Here is a 19872-nt window from a genome sequence, read left to right as displayed (position 1 = left end):
TTCCAGATTTACAATCTTTCTGTCAGGCCTTGGTCAGGATCAGGCCTGTGTTCAAACCAGTTACTCCTCCATGGAGTCTTAATTTAGTTCTCAAAGTTCTTCAAGGGGCTCCGTTTGAGCCTATGCATTCCTTAGATATTAAGTTGTTATCTTGGAAGGTTTTATTTCTTGTAGCCATTTCTTAGGCTTGTAGAGTGTCAGAGCTCTCGGCATTGCAGTACGATTCTCCTTACCTTATTTTCCATTCAAATAAGGTAGTTTTACGTACTAAATTAGGATTTCTTCCTAAGGTTGTTTCTGATTGGAACATTAATCAGGAGATTGTTGTTCCTTCTTTGTGTCCTAATCCTTCTTCTCAGAAAGAACGACTTCTGCACAATTTAGACGTGGCCCATAATTTAAAGTTTTACTTACAGGCGACTAAGGACTTTCGTCAGTCTTCTTCTTTGTTTGTGATTTTCTCAGGAAAACGTAAGGGACAGAAATCTACGGCTACTTCTCTTTCCTTTTGGCTGAAGAGCCTCATACGTTTTGCATATGAGACTGCTGGACAGCAGCCTTCTGAGAGGGTTACGGCTCATTCCACGAGGGCTGTTGCTTCCTCATGGGCATTCAAAAATGAAGCTTCTGTGGAACAGATTTGCAAGGCTGCAACTTGGTCCTCTCTTCACACTTTTTCAAAGTTTTACAAATTTGACACTTTTGCCTCGGCTGAGGCCGCTTTTGGGAGAAAGGTTCTTCAAGCAGTGGTGCCTTCCGTTTACGTTCCCTGTCTTGTCCCTCCCGTATCATGTGTGTACTCTAGCTTAGGTATTGAATCCCATTAGTAATTAAGATGATCCGTGGACTCATCGTGTCATAAAAAAGAAAAGAAAATTTATGCTTACCTGATAAATTTATTTCTTTTTTGACACGATGAGTCCACGGCCCGCCCTGTTCTTGTAAGACAGGTTGTTGGTTATTATAAACTTCAGACACCTCTGCACCTTGGCTTTTCCTTTCTTTCCTTAACTTTGGTCGAATGACTGCAGTGGGAGGGGAGGAGCTATTTAACAGCTCTGCTGTGGTGCTCTTTGCCTCCTCCTGCTGACCAGGAGGTGAATATCCCATTAGTAATTAAGATGATCCATGGACTCATTGTGTCAAAAAAGAAATATAAGAAGTAAATATATGGCACCACATTCCTGAGCGCACGTTACTGGTTGCAAAATCAGACGGAACAAGCTGTCTGTCATCGGATTTTGTAACCAGAAAGTGTGCCAGACGGGTAGCAGAATCTGTACACCACCACACAACGGCTGCAACGACTTGCACAGCTATTAATCCCTTATACTCAGTCAACAAGTTCAGCCAGTCTCTTCACTGTGTAACAATCTGAGGGGGGGGAGTATTTGAAACAAGTTATCTATTTTTGTGAATAAGAAAAGATGATTGACAGAGGGTGACTGAGACTCACAAAAAGAGATAACTTCTTTCAAATATTCCCCCCCTCAGATTGTTACACAGTGAAGGGACTGGCTGAACTTTGTTCCGGTGTAGACAAATGAACCTGGTCTTTAAAGGGTTAACATATTGCAGACAAAACAAAGCACTTTTTGAACTGAACAGTCCAATAGGGAGCAGTGATGCAAAGCAGCAGCGCATTGATTGGCTCTCAGGGATTTTTCCAAACCCACCCCTTTGCCTTTCCAAATCTGCAAAGCAGTTATTCCAGAATGTAAAGACGTTTTTGTGAGCAATACACCTTTTTTATTACTACATTGTTTACCTTATAATTATGGTATGTTAGACCAAGAGCAAAGGAAATACATTTATTTAAGAGACATTAAAAAACGTAGCAAACTTTCTTTTTTTATTTGCAGCTAATTTGCAATGCAATTTTCAGCTGCTGGTATGTTATAAATCTTTAAAGGGACAGGAAACCCCAACATTTTAATGATTTGAATAGAACATACAAGTTTAAACAACTTTCCAATTTACTTCCATTATCAAATTTGCTTCATTCTCTTATCCTTTGCTGAAGGAACAGCTGTACACATCTAGCTAGCCAATCACTAGAGACAAATGTGTGCAGGCACCAATCAGCAGCAGCTCCCACTAGTGTAAGATATGCGCGTATTCTTTTTCAACAAAGGATACCAAGAGAACAAAGCACATTTGAAAATAGAAGTGAATTTAAAAGTGTCTTAAAATGACATGCTTTATCTCAATCATACAAGTTTAACCCTTTGAGTGTTAAGCACTTTCCCACCCGGCTGCTAAAGTTTTTTAAAGGGTTTTTTATTTAATATTTTTAAAAATATTTATTTTTTTACTTTTTTATTTATTTATTTCAGATCCCCAAGACTTACACTGTTGGAAAGGTTAGGCGTTTACCTTACCAATGGTGGTTCTTGGGGGTCTGTAGCTGCTTATATGCCTGAAATACAGGCTTCTAAGCAGCATGCCCCCTGCTCCTATACTTAACATTGTTAATGTTAAATACAGTTGTGCAGTGACGTCATCACGTTATTGCGCGTGACGTCACCGCGCATTATGTAAAGCCCCGACGATGCCTGTCACTATGCAGGCCCGATCGCCGGGGTAGGAGCGGGTGGGAGCCCCCAGATCTCCCTCAAGTTGGGAGAGTGCTAGCGACGGCTCTGAGCTGTCATAAGCACCAGAGTGAGAAACTCTGTGACGGCTCAGAGCCGTCGTTAGCACTCAAGGGGTTAATTTTGACTTTCTTATCCCTTTACAATAAGAAGCTTTCTGTTCCAACTTGTAATTCAGTTGCTGCTTCTATATTTCAGATACCTATCAGGTACGACAATATTGCCATGTACTTTACCACAGATGAGCTACAATATTTGGAAGAACATAGAGATTTATACAAGGACATAATGGATGATTACCAAAACAACAGCTCACAAGGTTTGTGCATTTATTATATAAATTCAAGTTTACAGGGATTAGCGCTCTCTCTATAAAGAGATACATCCATCTGCCAGGGTGCCTAGGGGCTAGCACTCTCACTATAAAGGGATACGTCCATCTCCCAGGGTACCAAGGGTCTAGCGGTCTTACTATAAAGAGATACATCCATCTCCCAGGGTGCCAAGGGTCTAGCGGTCTTACTATAAAGAGATACATCCATCTGCCAGGGTGCCTAGGGGCTAGCGCTCTCACTATAAAGGGATACGTCCATCTCCCAGGGTGCCAAGGGTCTAGCGGTCTTACTATAAAGAGATACATCCATCTCCCAGGGTGCCAAGGGTCTAGCGGTCTTACTATAAAGAGATACATCCATCTGCCAGGGTGCCTAGGGGCTAGCGCTCTCACTATAAAGGGATACGTCCATCTCCCAGGGTACCAAGGGTCTAGCGGTCTTACTATAAAGAGATACATCCATCTCCCAGGGTGCCAAGGGTCTAGCGGTCTTACTATAAAGAGATACATCCATCTGCCAGGGTGCCTAGGGGCTAGCGCTCTCACTATAAAGGGATACGTCCATCTCCCAGGGTGCCAAGGGTCTAGCGGTCTTACTATAAAGAGATACATCCATCTCCCAGGGTGCCAAGGGTCTAGCGGTCTTACTATAAAGGGATAAATCCATCTGACAGGGTGCCTAGGGGCTAGCGCTCTCACTATAAAGGGATACATCCATCTCCCAGGGTGCCAAGGGGCAAGCGCTCTCACTATAAAGCAGTGATTTGCAACTTTTTTTTGCCATGGCACACTTTTTTACATTAAAAAATCCTGCGGCACACCACCATCCCAAAATTTTACAAAATCACACATTGTAGCCTAATACAGGATATATATACAGTATATATATATATATATATATATATATACACACACACACTGTACTGTGCTGTCATGCCATGCCTCCTACAAACTATACCTGACATATTGACATTCATTCATAAACAATCATAATCATTGTGTGTGAATGAATGTCAATGTCATGGTTGTAAATGATGCCTGATGAGCCAGTCACATACCTCCCAATATTTCAAAATTTGAAAGAGGGACACCCCCGCACTGTTGTCAGTCTGCCGCGGCACACCTGAGGATCTCTCACGGCACACTGGTTGAAAAACACTGCTATAAAGGGATACATCCATCTGCCAGGGTGCCAAAGGGCTAGCACTCTCACTATAAAGGGATACGTCCATCTCCCAGGGTGCCAAGGGGCTAGCGCTCTCACTATAAAGGGATACATCCATTTGCCATGTGACGAATACCCCCGGCTACCCCGACTGGGTAGTTCCGCCAAAAGGGGTCCTGCTTCCTCCCTGCCGACTGCAGCTATGTAGCTGGCAAGTGACCACAGCCTGTAGCCACCCCTGATGCCTGACAGCACCAGTACTCAGGGTCTCACCCTGTGGCAGACTCCAGCTACCCCGACTGAGTAGCTCTGCCAGAGGGTCCTTCCTTTGCCTGGAACAGGCTGCTATGTATCCCAGGAAAGTGATTTCTATGTAGCCTAGGAAAGTGATTTTAGCTGGAGCTCACCCAAATAACTAGACAGACTAGCCTTCAGGTGAACAAGAACTGATTTTATTGAAAACATGCACTCCTTTTATACAGACAGCTCATCTTGATAAGACCCTGGACAATCCCACTATTTTCCCGCCATTCCCGCCCCTCCAGACAGCCCGGCACCTCCATAGGAGCCACAGTCCCACATAATCCCAATACATATGGGTGGCGGTTTCGGGGTGATCCCGGTGGAGCGGCGGCACTTCCCCAGATTTCACAGTCCAAAAATCAGCATGATTAGTTACTGTGGACCGGAGTTACAGTCCGTTGAAGTTATGGTGTCCAAAACCCCCGGTTCCCAAAGGAGCTCCCCTCCGGCAATTCCACCACCCCTCAGGGGCTACTAGTCCCAAAAAGAGCGGAGCTCTGGGGCACATGGTTGCTGGAGCGACCTGGGTTAAAGTTAGCGGGTGTTCTGCTGTCCTGTGGCCGACCGGGAGTTCCAGGAGCCTGGCCAGCCTGAGAGGGGTTGGGCAGGTGTCCGTTGTGAGGCGGCCGACCAGGAGTTCCAGGAGCCTGGCCAGCCTAGGAGGGTTTTCCTGGTCATAAACCAACTCTTCTCTGAACACAAAAAGAAGCCAAAACAAAGCAAACAAACAGCTTCCAGAGATGGTGGTTGCTCTGAGGAGCCCAAAACCACTGAGAAACAACAGGGGTGAGGTTGTAGGGGGGTGGGGGATAGCCTTAGCCGCCTGGTATCCGTAACAACATCCATTTGCCAAGGTGCCAAGGGGCTAGCGCTCTCACTGTAAAGGGATACGTCCATCTCCCAGGCTGCTAAGGGGCTAGCGCTCTCAATATAAAGGGATACACCCATCTCCCAGGGTCCCAAGGGGCTAGCGCTCTCGCTATTAAGAGATACATCCATCTGCCAGGGTGCCTAGGGGCTAATGCTCTCACTATAAAGGGATACATCCATCTGCCAGGGTGCCAAAGGGCTAGCGCTCTCACTATGAAGGAATACTTGCATCTGTCAGGGTACCAAGGGGCTAGCGCTCTCACTATAAAGAGATACATCCATCTCCCAGGGTTTCAAGGGGCTTGCGCTCTCTCTATAAAGGGATACATCCATCTGCCAGGGTGCCTAGGGGCTAGCGCTTTCACTATAAAGTTATACATCCATCTCCCAGAGTGCCAAGGGGCTAGCGCTCTCACTTTAAAGGGATACGTACATCTGCCAGTGTGCCAAGGGGCTAGCGCTCTCACTATACAGGGATATATCCATCTGCCAAGGGGCTACCGCTCTCACTATAATGACATCCATCTGCCAGGGTGCCAAAGGGCTAGCGCTCTCACTATAAAGGGATACGTCCATCTCCCAGGGTGCCAAGGGGCTAGCGCTTTCACTATAAAGGGATACATCCATTTGCCAAGGGGCTAGCGCTCTCACTGTAAAGGGATACGTTCATCTCCCAGGGTGCCAAGGGGCTAGCGCTCTCGCTATTAAGAGATACATCCATCTGCCAGGGTGCCAACAGGCTAGCGCTCTCACTATAAAGGTATACGTCTATCTCCCAGGGTGCCAAGGGCTAGCGTTCTCACTATAAAGAGATACATCCATCTCCCAGGGTTCCAAGGGGCTTGCCCTCTCTCTATAAAGAGATACATCCATCTGCCAGGGTGCCTAGGGGGTAACGCTATCACTATAAAGGGATACATCCATCTGCCAGGGTGCCAAGGGCTAGCGCTCTCACTATAAAGGTATACATCCATCTCCCAGGGTTCCAAGGGGCTTGCCCTCTCTCTATAAAGAGATACATCTATCTCCCAGGGTTCCAAGGGGCTTGCACTCTCTCTATAAAGAGATACATCCATCTACCAGGGTTCCTAGGGCCTAGCGCTCTCACTATAAAGTTATACATCCATCTGCCAGGGTGTCTAGGGGCTAGCGCTTTCACTATAAAGTTATACATCCATCTGCCAGGGTGCCTAGGGGCTAGCGCTTTCACTATAAAGTTATACATCCATCTCCCAGAGTGCCAAGGGGCTAGCGCTCTCACTTTAAAGGGATACATACATCTGCCAGTGTGCCAAGGGGCTAGCGCTCTCACTAAACAGGGATATATCCATCTGCCAAGGGGCTACCGCTCTCACTATAATGGGATACATCCATCTGCCAGGGTGCTAAAGGGCTAGCGCTCTCACTATAAAGGGATACGTCCATCTCCCAGGGTGCCAAGGGGCTAGCGCTCTCACTATAAAGGGATACATCCATTTGCCAAGCTGCCAAGGGGCTAGCGCTCTCACTGTAAAGGGATACGTCCATCTCCCATGGTGCCAAGGGGCTAGCGCTCTAAATATAAAGGGATACATCCATCTCCCAGGGTCCCGAGGGGCTAGCGCTCTCACTATTAAGAGATACATCCATCTGCCAGGGTGCCTAGGGGCTAATGCTCTCACTATAAAGGGATACATCCATCTGCCAGGGTGCCAACGGGCAAGCGCTCTCACTATAAAGGTATACGTCCATCTCCCAGGGTTCCAAGAGGCTTGCCCTCTCTCTATAAAGAGATACATCCATCTGCCAGGGTGCCTAGGGGCTAGCGCTCTCACTATAAAGTGATACATCCATCTGCCAGGGTGCCAAAGGGGTAGCGCTCCCAATATAAAGGGATACATCCATCTCCCAGGGTGCAAAGGGACTTGCACTCTCACTATAAAGGGATATATCCATCTGCTAGGGTGCCAAGGGGCAGGCGCTCTCACTATAAACAAATACATCCATCTGCCAGGGTGCCAAGGGGCTAGCGCTCTCACTATAAAGGGATACGTCCTTCTCCCAGGTTGCCAAGGGGCTAGCGCTCTAACTATAAAGTTATACATCCATCTCCCAGGGTGCCAAAGGGCTTGCACTCTCACTATAAAGGGATACATCCATCTGCTAGGGTGCCAAGGGGCTAGCGCTCTCGTTATAAAGGGATACATCCATCTGCCAGGGTACCAAGGGACTAGTGCTCTCACTATAAAGGGATACATCCATCTCCCATGGTGCCAAGGGACTAGCGCTCTCACTATAAAGGGATACATCCATCTGCCAGGGTGCCAAGGGTCTAGCGCTCTCACTATAAAGGGATACATCCATCTGCCAGGGTACCAAGGGACTAGTGCTCTCACTATAAACGGATACATCCATCTCCCATGGTGTCAAGGGACTAGCGCTCTCACTATAAAGGGATACATCCATCTGCCAGGGTGCCTACGGTCTAGCGCTCTCACTATAAAGGGATACATTAATCTCCCATGGCGCCAAGGGGCTAGTGCCCCCACTATAAAGGGATACGTCCTCCCATGGTGCCAAGGGGCTAGCGCTCTCGCTATAAAGGTATACATCCATTGCCAGGGTGCCAAGGGGCTAGCGTTCTCACTATAAAAAGATACATCCATCTCCCAGGGTTCCAAGGGGCTTGTCCTCTCTCTATAAAGAGATACATCTATCTGCCAGGGTGCCTAGGGGCTAGCGCTCTCACTATAAAGGGATACATCCATCTGCCAGGTTGCCAAGGGGTTAGCGCTCTCACTATAATGGGATACATCCATCTGGCAGGGTGCCAAGGGGCTAGCGCTCTCACTATAAAGGGATACGTCCTTCTCCCATGGTGCCAAGAGACTAGTGCTTTCACTATAAAATTATACATCTATCTGCCAGGGTGCCAAGTGGATAGCGCTTTCACTATAAAGTTATACGTCCATCTGCCAGGGTGCCAAGGGGCCTATTAAGTTATACATCTCCCAGGTTGCCTAGGGGCTAGTGCTCTCACTATAAAGGGATACATCCATCTCCCAGGGTGCCAAAAGGCTAGCGCTCTTACTATAAACGGATACATCCATCTGCCAGGGTGCCAAGGGGCTAATGCTTTAACTATAAAGGGATACATCCATCTGCCAGGTGCCAAGGGGCTAGCGCTCTCACTATAAAGGGATACATCCATCTGCTAGGGTGCCAAGGGGCAAGCGCTCTCACTATAAACAAATACATCCATTTGCCAGGGTGCCAAGGGGCTAGCGCTCTCACTATAAAGGGATACATCCATCTCCCAGGGTGCCAAGGGGCTTGCGCTCTCACTATAAAGGGATACGTCCATCTACCAGGGTGCCAAGGGGCTAGCGCTCTCACTATAAAGTTATACATCCATCTGCAAGGGTGCCAAGGGGATAGCGCTCTCACTATAAAGGGATACATCCATCTCCCAGGGTGCCAAGGGGCTTGCGCTCTCACTATAAAGGGATACATCCATCTGCTAGGGTGCCAAGGGGCTAGCGCTCTCGCTATAAAGGGATACATCCATCTGCCAGTGTGCCAAAGGGCTAGCGTTTTTACTATAAAGGGATACATCCATCTGCCAGTGTGCCAAGGGGCTAGCGTTTTTACTATAAAGGGATACATCCATCTTACATGGTGCCAAGGGACTAGCGCTCTCACTATAAAGGGATACATCCCTCTCCCATGGTGCCAAGGGGCTAGTGCCCCCACTATAAAGGGATACGTCCTTCTCCCATGGTGTCAAGGGGCTAGTGCTCTCACTATAAAGGGATACATCCATCTGCCAGGGTGCCAAGGGGAAAGCGCTCTCACTATAAAGTTATACATCCATCTGCCAGGGTGCCAAGGGGCTAGCTCTCTAACAGTTAAGTTATACATCCATCTCCCAGGTTGCCTAGGGGCTAGCGCTCTCACTATAAAGGGATACATCCATCTCCCAGGGTGTCAAAGGGCTAGCGCTCTTACTATAAACGGATACATCCATCTGCCAGGGTACCAAGGGACTAGTGCTCTCACTATAAACGGATACATCCATCTGCCAGGGTGCCAAGGGGCTAGCACTCTCACTATAAAGGGATACATCCATCTGCCAGGGTACCAAGGGACTAGTGCTCTCACTATAAAGGGATACATCCATCTCCCAGGGTGCCAAGGGGCTTGCGCTTTTACTATAAAGAGATACATCCATCTGCTAGGGTGCCAAGGGGCTAGCGCTCTCCCTATAAAGGGATACATCCATCTCCCAGGATGCCAAGGGGCTTGCGCTGTCACTATAAAGGGATACATCCATCTCCTAGGGTGCCAAGGGGCTAGCGCTCTCACTATAAAGGGATACATCCATCTCCCATTGTACCAAGGGACTAGCGCTCTCACTATAAAGGGATACATCCATCTGCCAGGGTGCCAAGGGGCTAGCGCTCTCACTATAAAGGGATACATCCATCTCCCATGGTGCCAAGAGGCTAGTACCCCCACTATAAAGGTATACGTCCTCCCATGGTGCCAAGGGACTAGCACTCTCACTATAAAGGGATATGTCCTTCTCCCATGGTGCCAAGGGACTGGCGCTTTCACTATAAAGTTATACATCCATTTTCCTAGGGTGCCAAGGGGCTAGCGCTCTCACTATAAAGTTATACATCCATTTGCCAGGGTGCCAAGGGGCTAGCGCTCTCACTATAAAGGGATACATCCATCTACCAGAGTGCCAAGGGGCTAGTGCTCTAACTATAAAGGGATACGTCCATCTACCAGGGTGCCAAGGGGCTAGCGCTCTCACTATAAAGTTATACATCCATCTGCCAGGGTGCCAAAGGGCCAGCGCTCTCACTATAATGGGATACATCCATCTGGCAGGGTGCCAAGGGGCTAGCGCTCTCACTATAAAGGGATACATCCATCTGCCAGGGTGCCAAGGGGCTAGCGCTCTCACTATAAAGGGATACATCCATCTCCCATGGTGCCAAGAGGCTAGTGCCCCCACTATAAAGGTATACGTCCTTCTCCCATGGTGCCAAGGGACTAGCACTCTCACTATAAAGGGATACATCCACATGCCAGGGTGCCAAGGGGCTAGCGCTCTCACTATAAAGGGATATGTCCTTCTCCCATGGTGCCAAGGGACTGGCGCTTTCACTATAAAGTTATACATCCATCTGCCAGGGTGCCAAGGGGCTAGCGCTCTCACTATAAAGGGATACATCCATCTGCCAGAGTGCCAAGGGGCTAGTGCTCTCGCTATAAAGGGATACATCCACCTGCCAGGGTGCCAAGGGGCTAGCGCTCTCACTATAAAGGGATAAATATATAGGGTGCCAAGGGGTTAGCACTCTCATTGTAAAGGGATACATCCATCTGCCAGGGTGCTAAGTGACTAGCACTCTCACTATAAATGTATAAATCATCTTCCAGGGTGCCTAGGGGCTAGCGCTCTCACTATAAAGGGATACGTCCATCTCCCAGGGGGCCAAGGAGCTAGCGCTCTCACTATAAAGGGATACGTCCATCTCCCAGGATGCCAAGAGGCTAGCGCTCTCACTATAAAGTTAAACATCCATCTGCCAGGGTGCCAAGGGGCTAGCGCTCTCAATATAAAGGGATTTATCCATCTGTCAGGGTGCCAAGGGGCAAGTGTTCTCATTATAAAGGGATACATCAATCTGCCAGGGTGCCAAGGGGCTAGCGCTCTCACTTTAAAGGGATACGTCCATCTCCACAGGTGCCAAGGGGCTAGCGCTCTCACTCTACAGGGATACATCCATCTCCCAGGGTGCCAAGGGGCTAGCGCTCTCACTATAAAGGGATACGTCCATCTCCCACGGTGCCAAGGGGCTAGCGCTTTTACTATAAAGGGATACGTCCATCTCCCAGGGTGCCAAGGGGCTAGCGCTCTCACTATAAAGGGATACCTCCATCTGCCAGGGTGCCAAGGGGCTAGCGCTCTCAATATAAAGGGATATGTCCTCCTATGGTGCCAAGAGACTAGCGCTCTCACTATAAAGGGATGCATCCATCTGCCAGGGTGGCTAGGGGCTACCGCTCTCACTATAAAGGGATACGTCCTTCACCCATGTTGCCAAGAGACTAGCGCTTTCACTATAAAGTTATACATCCATCTGCCAGGGTGCCAAGGGGCTAGTGCTCTCACTATAAAGTTATACATCCATCTGCCAGGGTGCCAAGGGGCTAGCGCTCTAACTATTAAGTTATACATCCATCTCCCAGGTTGCCTAGGGGCTAGCGCTCTCACTATAAAGGGATACATCCATCTCCCAGGGTGCCAAAAGGCTAGCACTCTTACTATAAACAGATACATCCATCTGCCAGGGTGCCAAGGGGCTAGTGCTTTAACTATAAAGGGATACATCCACCTCTCAGGGTGCTAAGGGGATAGCACTCTCACTATACAGTGATACATCCATCTGCTAGGGTGCCAAGGGGTTAGCGCTCTCACTATAAAGGGATACATCCATCTGCCAGGGTGCCAAGGGGGTAGCGCTCCCAATATAAAGGTATACATCCATCTCCCAGGGTGACAAGGGGCTTGCGCTCTCACTATAAAGGGATACATCCATCTGCTAGGGTGCCAAGGGGCTAGCGCTCTCACTATAGAGGAATACATCCATCTCCCATGGTGCCAAGGGACTAGCGCTCTCACTATAAAGGGATACATCCATCTGCCAGAGTGCCAAGGGGCTAGCGCTCTCACTATAAAGGGATACATCCATCTCCCATGGTGCCAATGGGGCTAGTGCCCCCACTATAAAGGGATACGTCCTCCCATGGTGCCAAGGGACTAGCGCTCTCACTATAAAGGGATACATCCACATGCCAGGGTGCCAAGGGGCTAGCGCTCTCACTATAAAGGGATACGTCCATCTGCCAGGGTGCCAAGGGGCTAGCACTTTCACTATAAAAGGATACACCCACCTCCCAGGGTGCCAATGGGCTAGCTCTTTCACTATAAAGGGATATATCCATCTCCCAGGGTGCCAAGGGGCTAGCGCTCTCACTATAAAGGGATACATCCATTTCCCAGGGTGCCAAGGGGCTAGCGCTCTCACTATAAAGTTATACATCCATCTGCCAGGGTGCCAATGGGCTAGCACTTTCACTATAAAGGGATACATCCATCTCCCAGGGTGCCAAGGGGCTAGCGCTTTCACTATAAAGGGATACACCCATCTCCCAGGGTGCCAAGGGGCTAGCGCTCTCACTATAAAGTTATAAATCCATCTGCCAGGGTGCCAATGGGCTAGCGCTCTCACTATAAAGGGATAAATCCATCTGCCAGGGTGCCAAAGGTCTAGCGCTTCTCACTATAAAGTTATACATCCATCTGCCAGGGTGCCAAGGGGCTAGCACTCTCACTATAAAGGGTTAGATGCATCTGCCAGGGTGCCAAGGGGCTAGCGCTCTCACTATAAAGGGATACATCAATCTCCCATGGTGCCAAGAGGCTAGTGCCCCCACTATAAAGTTATACATCCATCTCCCAGGGTGCCAAGGGGCTAGTGCTTTCACTATAAAGGGATACATCCATCTCCCAGGGTGCCAAGGTGTTACTGCTTTCACTATAAAGTTATACATTCCTCTGCCAGGGTGCCAAGGGGCTAGTGCTCTCATTACAAAGGGATACGCCCATCTGCCAAGGGGCTATCGCTCTCACTATAAAGTTATTCATCCATCTGCCAGGTGCCAAGGGGCTAGCGCTCTCACTATAAAGAGATACATCCATCTGCCAGGGTGCCAAGGGGCTATCACTCTCACTATAAAGGGATAAATCCATCTGCCAGGGTGCCAAGGGGCTAGCGTTCTCACTACAAAGGGATACGTCCATCTGCCAGGGTGCCAAGGGGCTAGCACTCTCATTATAAAGGGATACATCCATCTGCCAGGGTGCCAAGCGGCTAGCGCTCTGACAATAAAGGGATACATCCATCTGCCAGGGTGCCAAGGGGCTAGCGCTCTGACTATAAAGGGATACATCCATCTGACAGGGTGCCTAGGGGCTAGCGCTCTCACTATAAAGGGATACATCCATCTCCCAGTGTGCCAAGGGGCTAGCGCTCTCATTATAAAGGGATACCTCCATCTGACAGGGTGCCAAAGGGCTAGCGCTCTCACTATAAAGTGATACATCCATCTGCCAGTGTGCCAAGGGGCTAGCGCTCTCATTATAAAGGTATACATCCATCTGCCAGGGTGCCTAGGGGCTAGTGCTCTCACTATAAAGGGATATATCCATTTCTCAGGGTGCCACGGGTCTAGCGCTCTTACTGTAAAGGGATACATCCATCTCCCAGTGTGCCAAGGGGCTAGCGCTCTCACTATGAAGGGATACATTCATCTGTCAGGGTGCGAAGAATCAAAATTATACAAAGTCACAAAGTCTTTCCTTGAAGGTGGTATTTTTTTAGATCTTTCTTTGAACATTTTCTAGTTTATTTAAATACTTTTGTAGATATAATCTCCAGAACTGTTCATAATATTTAAGATAAGGCTTAAATGGAGATCTATACTCCATTCTGATGCAAATAGCTCTTTCTATGTGATAATTATCCAATATTATTAGCATAAGTTAAATATTTTATATAATTATAACTTACTGTTTTTTGTCCAGGAACTTGTTTAATCAGAAATGAAGACAAAAGAAAAATATCTTCCATGGCTGTTCAATTAGATGACCCTAACAAGATTATCCAGAGCAGAAATCCAACCAATATCGAAGAAGTAAAGGACTATGTATGTATTAAAGACAATGGAGAAATAGTTCCTATTGCTTTCCAATTAGAAGATCCTAGCAAGGCTATCCAGAACAGAGATCCAGTCATTATCCAAGAAGTAAAGGAATATGTATGTATTAAGGACAACGGAGAAATATCTCCCATGGCTTTTCAATCAGAAGATCCTAGCAAGATTATCGAGAACAGAGATCCAACTATTATCCAAGAAGTAAAGGAATATGTATCTAGTGAGGATGAAGACCCTAGCAGTATTATCCAGAACAGAGATCCAACCATTTTTCAAGGCTCAAAGGACTATATATGTAGTGAGTGTGGGAGAGGTTTTGACGATAAGAGAGACTGTATTAATCACATGAGAGGTCACCTAGAAGAGAAACCACTACTTCAAAGGATAACCGCTGGCGGAAAACCCTTTGTTTGTGATGATTGCGGAAAAAGTTTTATAACTCGTTATTTTCTAAGTAGGCATCAGAAGAGTCACACGGGTGAAATTACTTGTCCCGAATGTGGAAAATCTTTTATTAACCACTCAGCGCTAGCCAAGCACAGCATAAGTCATACAAAAGAAAAACCATTTAAACCATTTCCGTGCTCAGTATGCGGTAAACTCTTCAGTCAGAAATCATCACTTGTGATACACATGAGGATACACACAGGTGAAAGACCTTTCTCGTGCTCTCATTGTGATAAATCCTTTAGCTCTAGCTCAGCACTTGTTAACCATGAGAGAATACACACAGGAGAGAAACCATATTCTTGCAAGATGTGCGGAAAATGTTTTCCTAACCCATCAAATCTTTATAATCACCAAAAAATGCATACATCACCGGGACAGTTTGCTTGCACTGTTTGTGACAAGCGATTTCATTACAAATCTCATTTTCTTAGACACCAACACAAACAACTTGCATTGAAGGGACATTAAATTCATTTTTTATTTTATTTTTTAAATTAGATGTTACTGTGCTGAAAAAATGTAACGATTTTTGTTCTTATTAATGTGGGGTGTGTCAGTCTTCACCAATAAAGCTGTAGGATTCCTTATTAGCCAATCACCTTCTATCACAGATACCAACTGTATATTGATATGCATTTCCTTTTAATTTCAACATAAAAGAAAGCTTTAATTTAAAGGGACATGTAACTTATATTTTTTTATTTCATGGTTCAGACACAAAATGCAATTTTGAACATCTTTCAGATTTACTTCTATTATCTAATTTGTTTTATTCTCTTGCTATTTTTTGTTGAAAACTATGCCTAAGTATGATCAGGAGCAGTAATGCATTACTGGGAGCTAGCTGCTGATTGGTGGTGGCACACATTTGCCTCACGTCATTGGCTCTCCTGATCTGTTCAGCTACCTCCTAATAGTGCATTGCTGCTCCTTCAATTTATTATTATTATTTATTTATAAAGCGCCAACAGATTCCGCAGCGCTGTCCATGGGTACAAAGATAAAAGTACAGTACAATACAATATAAAGGCCACCAGACAAAGTCTAACAAACAAATACAGGGGGAATTGAGGGCCCTGTTCCCGTGGGAACTTACAATCTAGATGGGTAGGAGGGTGAGAAACAGGAGGTGGGGACAGCAAAGGTGAGAATGATGTTAGTGTGTAGTTACATTAGGGCAGCTGGAATTCATTTGTTACTGATTTGGAGATAGACTTCCCTGAACAAAAAGGTCTTTAGGGAGCGTTTAAAGGAGGACAGACTAGGAGAAAGTCTGACAGCTCGAGGAAGTGTGTTCCAGATGGTTGGTGCCGCATGAGAGAAGTCCTGTAGTCTAGCATGGGAGGAGGTGATGGTAGAAGATGCAAGGAGCAGGTCATTGTTGGATCTTAGGGGCGGGCTGGAGTATATTTGTTGATGAGTGAGGACAGGTAGGGGGGCAGCATTGGTGAGGGCTTTGTATGTGAGGGTGAGAATTTTGCTGTTAATGGGGAGCCAGTGAAGGGACTCACAGAGAGGTGCAGCAGATACAGAGCGTTGGGAGAGGTGGATTAGCCTAGCAGAGGCATTTAGGATGGAATGAAGAGGGGAAGAAAATGAAGCACGTTTTATAATAGAAGTAAATTAGAAAATTGTTTAAAATGGTATGTTCTGTCTGAATCATAAAAGAAGAATTTGGTGTTGTATGTCCCTTTTACTTCTTCATACAAATAAATATATTTTAACATGTTTTTTTCATATGCATGATAGAACTTTGTTGGTTGAATGTTCCTTTCATTTCTTTTTAGTTGTGTTCCACATTTGTTTAACCTAATTAGGTGATTTGTTTGCACAGAAGTTCTTAGGGGATTCTGGGTAAGGATATGCAAATTGGGTTCACTGTTGCTCCTAAAGCGCATTTCCCCATAATCTAAACCATTTAACACTAATTAAAAGTTCAAGCTTATAGCCATACTACCTTGGTGCTTGTAACATAAATATGCCACATCATAGGCAGAAGAGGAGTATTCGTTTTACAGTTAAAGGGACATTCTGGTCAAAATTTAAATGCACATAGATGAATTACATCTTTACATAGAAACATATTTGCAATATACATGCATTGGCAAAAATGCTTCTAGTAAAAGTTATCACTGTTTTAGTGTTAACATTTTTCTCTGCACGTGCATGTGAAGGATAGCTAGATATTCTCAGTGCACAAGCATTTTAAAAACTGCAGCTGCTCAGAGTTCCAGTGGGGCTTGTATTATGTCAGCAATTAACAAATTGAGTAATTACCAGATGGTACGAGCAACTTAGGCGCTCTGGGCAAGTGCTGTATTTAAAATGCTGGTGCACAGAGCATACTTAAATACAAAAATGCGTCTATTCATAACTGAAATGAACCCATATGCATTTTAGTTTTGGCTGGAATGTTACTTTAAGCCTCACTTTATATGACTGATGAAATACCCCCACCCAGCAGCAAGTCGCATCTTCCTTCTTATCCTATAGAGCTGGGGACAAACCATTAACCATCAAGATTCTAATTGTTCATTTCATGTTGATCTTAAAGTCCTAGTACAGAGCACTTTGATTTTAACCTCCACCTCTAGAATTTGTAGACTACCAGCAGCGTTTCTGGAGACTTCAATTTCAGACATGGCCATCTAGAATGAATGCAGTCACAAAAAAGGAGTCATCATATTTAAAGAAACTGGTCCTCTAAAGGCTAAATACATGTATATGCATACATTTAACCAATTTTAAGTGAAAGGAAATAACCATGTATATGCAAAGCATTTACCTGATTGGTGCATTTGTAATTGTCTCCCTGGGCAGTAACACTTTATAGAAAAATGTGTACAGTGGCAAAATAAATGTAATATAATTGAAAAGGCTGCTGAAAGGACAGGAAAACATGTATTGGATATCCCTGAATAAGCTGCTAGAGGATAGTGAAACGCGTTGCAATAATTGTATGCCAATATTGGGAAAAGAGTGATGCTGAAAAAGATAGCCCCTTCGTATTTACTAACCTAAACTGAGGATTCTGACCACCACTATATGTACCCACAGTTTGGCATTTCTATGTTTGTAATTCTTTATTTTATTGTAATAAATCATTTTAAACATATCTACTATTTTCTTGTAGAGTTGTGTGAAATAATATATATATATTTTTTTATTTTTTTTTAAAAGTGGGTTAAATGCATAATATATTACTATTTAAATTAGCTTTGATTACTTTTGAATAAAAAATAGTTTATTATATATAACCCATAGAACAGATTGGGCGGAAAAAAATGTGTCCTTCCCCCAACAGATTTCTATAAACTCATTCTGTTCTGGGGAGGGGGTATTGAGGTAAAAAAAAAACCACATAAACATGTTTTGGCTCGTATATGAGCCTTTCGCAATATGATTACAACAGTCAAACTGGTCTGTAATGTCCTATGGACTTTAAATCATATGTTAACCAATTGTGAAGTATATATTAATGTGGGTACATACCCCGTCTTTTCAGGCTGACGCACATCAGGCCATCGTGTGTCCCCAATTACATGTCATCCATACCTAGTAATATTAAATTATTTTTTTACAAAAGCATCCAGTTGCGGAACATAATATGAAAGCATAGCCACAAGATCACTTCATAGTTCACGATCACCATGGTAACTTCATGGTATCAAGGAGTTTGAATAATTTAGCTGTGTATACCGGTCACCATGATAACCTATTCTGTATAACTCTATATTGAAGAATCTTCCTACAATACCAATTGCCAAGTTACTCATTTTGCTTACTTATAATGAAATAAGTGCTTCACTTCCTCATATTAAAAGCTTGTAAATAAATAAGCGTGTTGTTGTTCCAAAAAGACAGAGAATAGGAAACACCTTTTTGGTTTACTAATAAAGTAAGGGAGCCAAGCATTCTTTTTTTATATAAAATAAAATAGCAAAATGTAATATATCAACACACACTTCACAACCAGTGCATTTAAGAAAGAAAAAATATCCACCATACTAAAACTCCCCCCCCCCCCAAAAAAAAAAAAAAAAAACACAAAAATATAAAACACACTAATATTGCACATCCACCTCTATATAATGTTCCTGGGATCATATCTTTAAACAGGTACTAAATATTAAATTAAAGCACCTATATATATAAACACAATCATACAGATACTATACTAGCAAACTTGCAAAATACATTCTCCTTTAAGAAGCTTCATGCAACATAATGCACTGTATTCAGCATTAGTGCGTTGCACATAAAGACTTTATTATAGTCCTGCTCAAATGTCAGTTTGCCATATGTTAGTTGCCAAGTTGTTGCACATTTATTAGTTGTAATCCTGCTATAGGTCAGTGTGCCATGTGTTAGTTGCCATATAGTATATAAGTAGTCAAAGGACATCGTTATTAAACTGTCCCTTTAGAGATCAGTCCCACAGTTGAAAAATGCACCAAGGTAGATGTAAACAAGTACATGCAAAGTCACCAGCATGGTCTGCACACTCTAGGCACACAATAAATATCCAAGTCATAAGAAAACCACAGACAGGCTATCAATACCGTCCATACCTTGAGCGAAGGTGAATGATGGAGTTTACAATTTCACTGAGGTGTACTATACTCACAGACTCCGGCTTTTTTCCCCTCCACACTATCTCAGGCTATTGATCTATATCCGTCTTCCGGGCTTAAAGGCAATAACTCACAGACTGCAGTCTAATGCTGCACTCAAGGTCCCAGCCACTTGATTGAAGCACCAATGTTCAGCGGAGTGTGCTAAGTTGCCTATCCAAGGCTCTTGTCGGTGATTGATAGACAGTGGGTTTGTTTGGCTGTCTAGACGCGTTTCACTCAACAATTCCCTGCGGTAGGGGCATCATCAGGGCTGTCATTCAAAAGAGCTATTTTAACTTTGTAAGCTCCTCCTTTATTTTAAACATCATTCTAGCTTTAAATGGACAGTCTAGTCAAAATTAAACTTTCATGATTCAGATAGGGCATGCAATTTTAAACAACTTTCCAATTCACTTTTATCATCAAATTTGCTTTGTTCTCTTGGATTCTTAGTTGAAAGCTAAACCTAGGTAGGGTCATATGCAAATTCCTAAGCCCTTTAAGGCCGCCTCTTATCTCAATGCATTTGACAGTTTTTCACAGCTAGAGACTGTTCATTTGTGCCATATAGATATCATTGTGCTCACGCCAGTGGAGTTACTTATTAGAGGGCACTGATTAGCTACAATGCAAGCCTTTCAAAAGACCTGAAATAAGGGGGCAGTCTGCAGTGGCTTCGATACAAGGTAATCACAAAGGTAAAAAGAATATTCATATAACCGTGTTGGTTATGCAAAACTGGGGAATGGGTAATAAAGGGATTAT

At 44.9% G+C, this 19872-nt stretch overlaps 1 protein-coding gene across 1 annotated transcript in view; it reads left to right on the top strand.

Annotated features, from left to right (window-relative positions):
- The window catches only part of LOC128666999 (zinc finger protein 391), a 44565-nt gene extending 26959 nt beyond the window's left edge, over nt 1-17606 (top strand). The window contains exons 4-5 of the mRNA XM_053721852.1: nt 2793-2913; nt 13911-17606. Coding sequence (XP_053577827.1) covers nt 2793-2913; nt 13911-14959 — 1170 coding nt within the window. The 3' untranslated portion in view covers nt 14960-17606. The remainder of the gene's footprint in view (nt 1-2792; nt 2914-13910) is intronic.
- The last annotated feature ends 2266 nt before the right edge of the window (nt 17607-19872 follow it).

This window comes from Bombina bombina, chromosome 7 (genome assembly GCF_027579735.1).
Source record: "Bombina bombina isolate aBomBom1 chromosome 7, aBomBom1.pri, whole genome shotgun sequence".
NCBI lineage: Eukaryota > Metazoa > Chordata > Amphibia > Anura > Bombinatoridae > Bombina > Bombina bombina.
The sequence above is the reverse complement of the archived record's forward strand: the minus strand, read 5'-3'. Positions and strand labels throughout refer to the sequence as shown.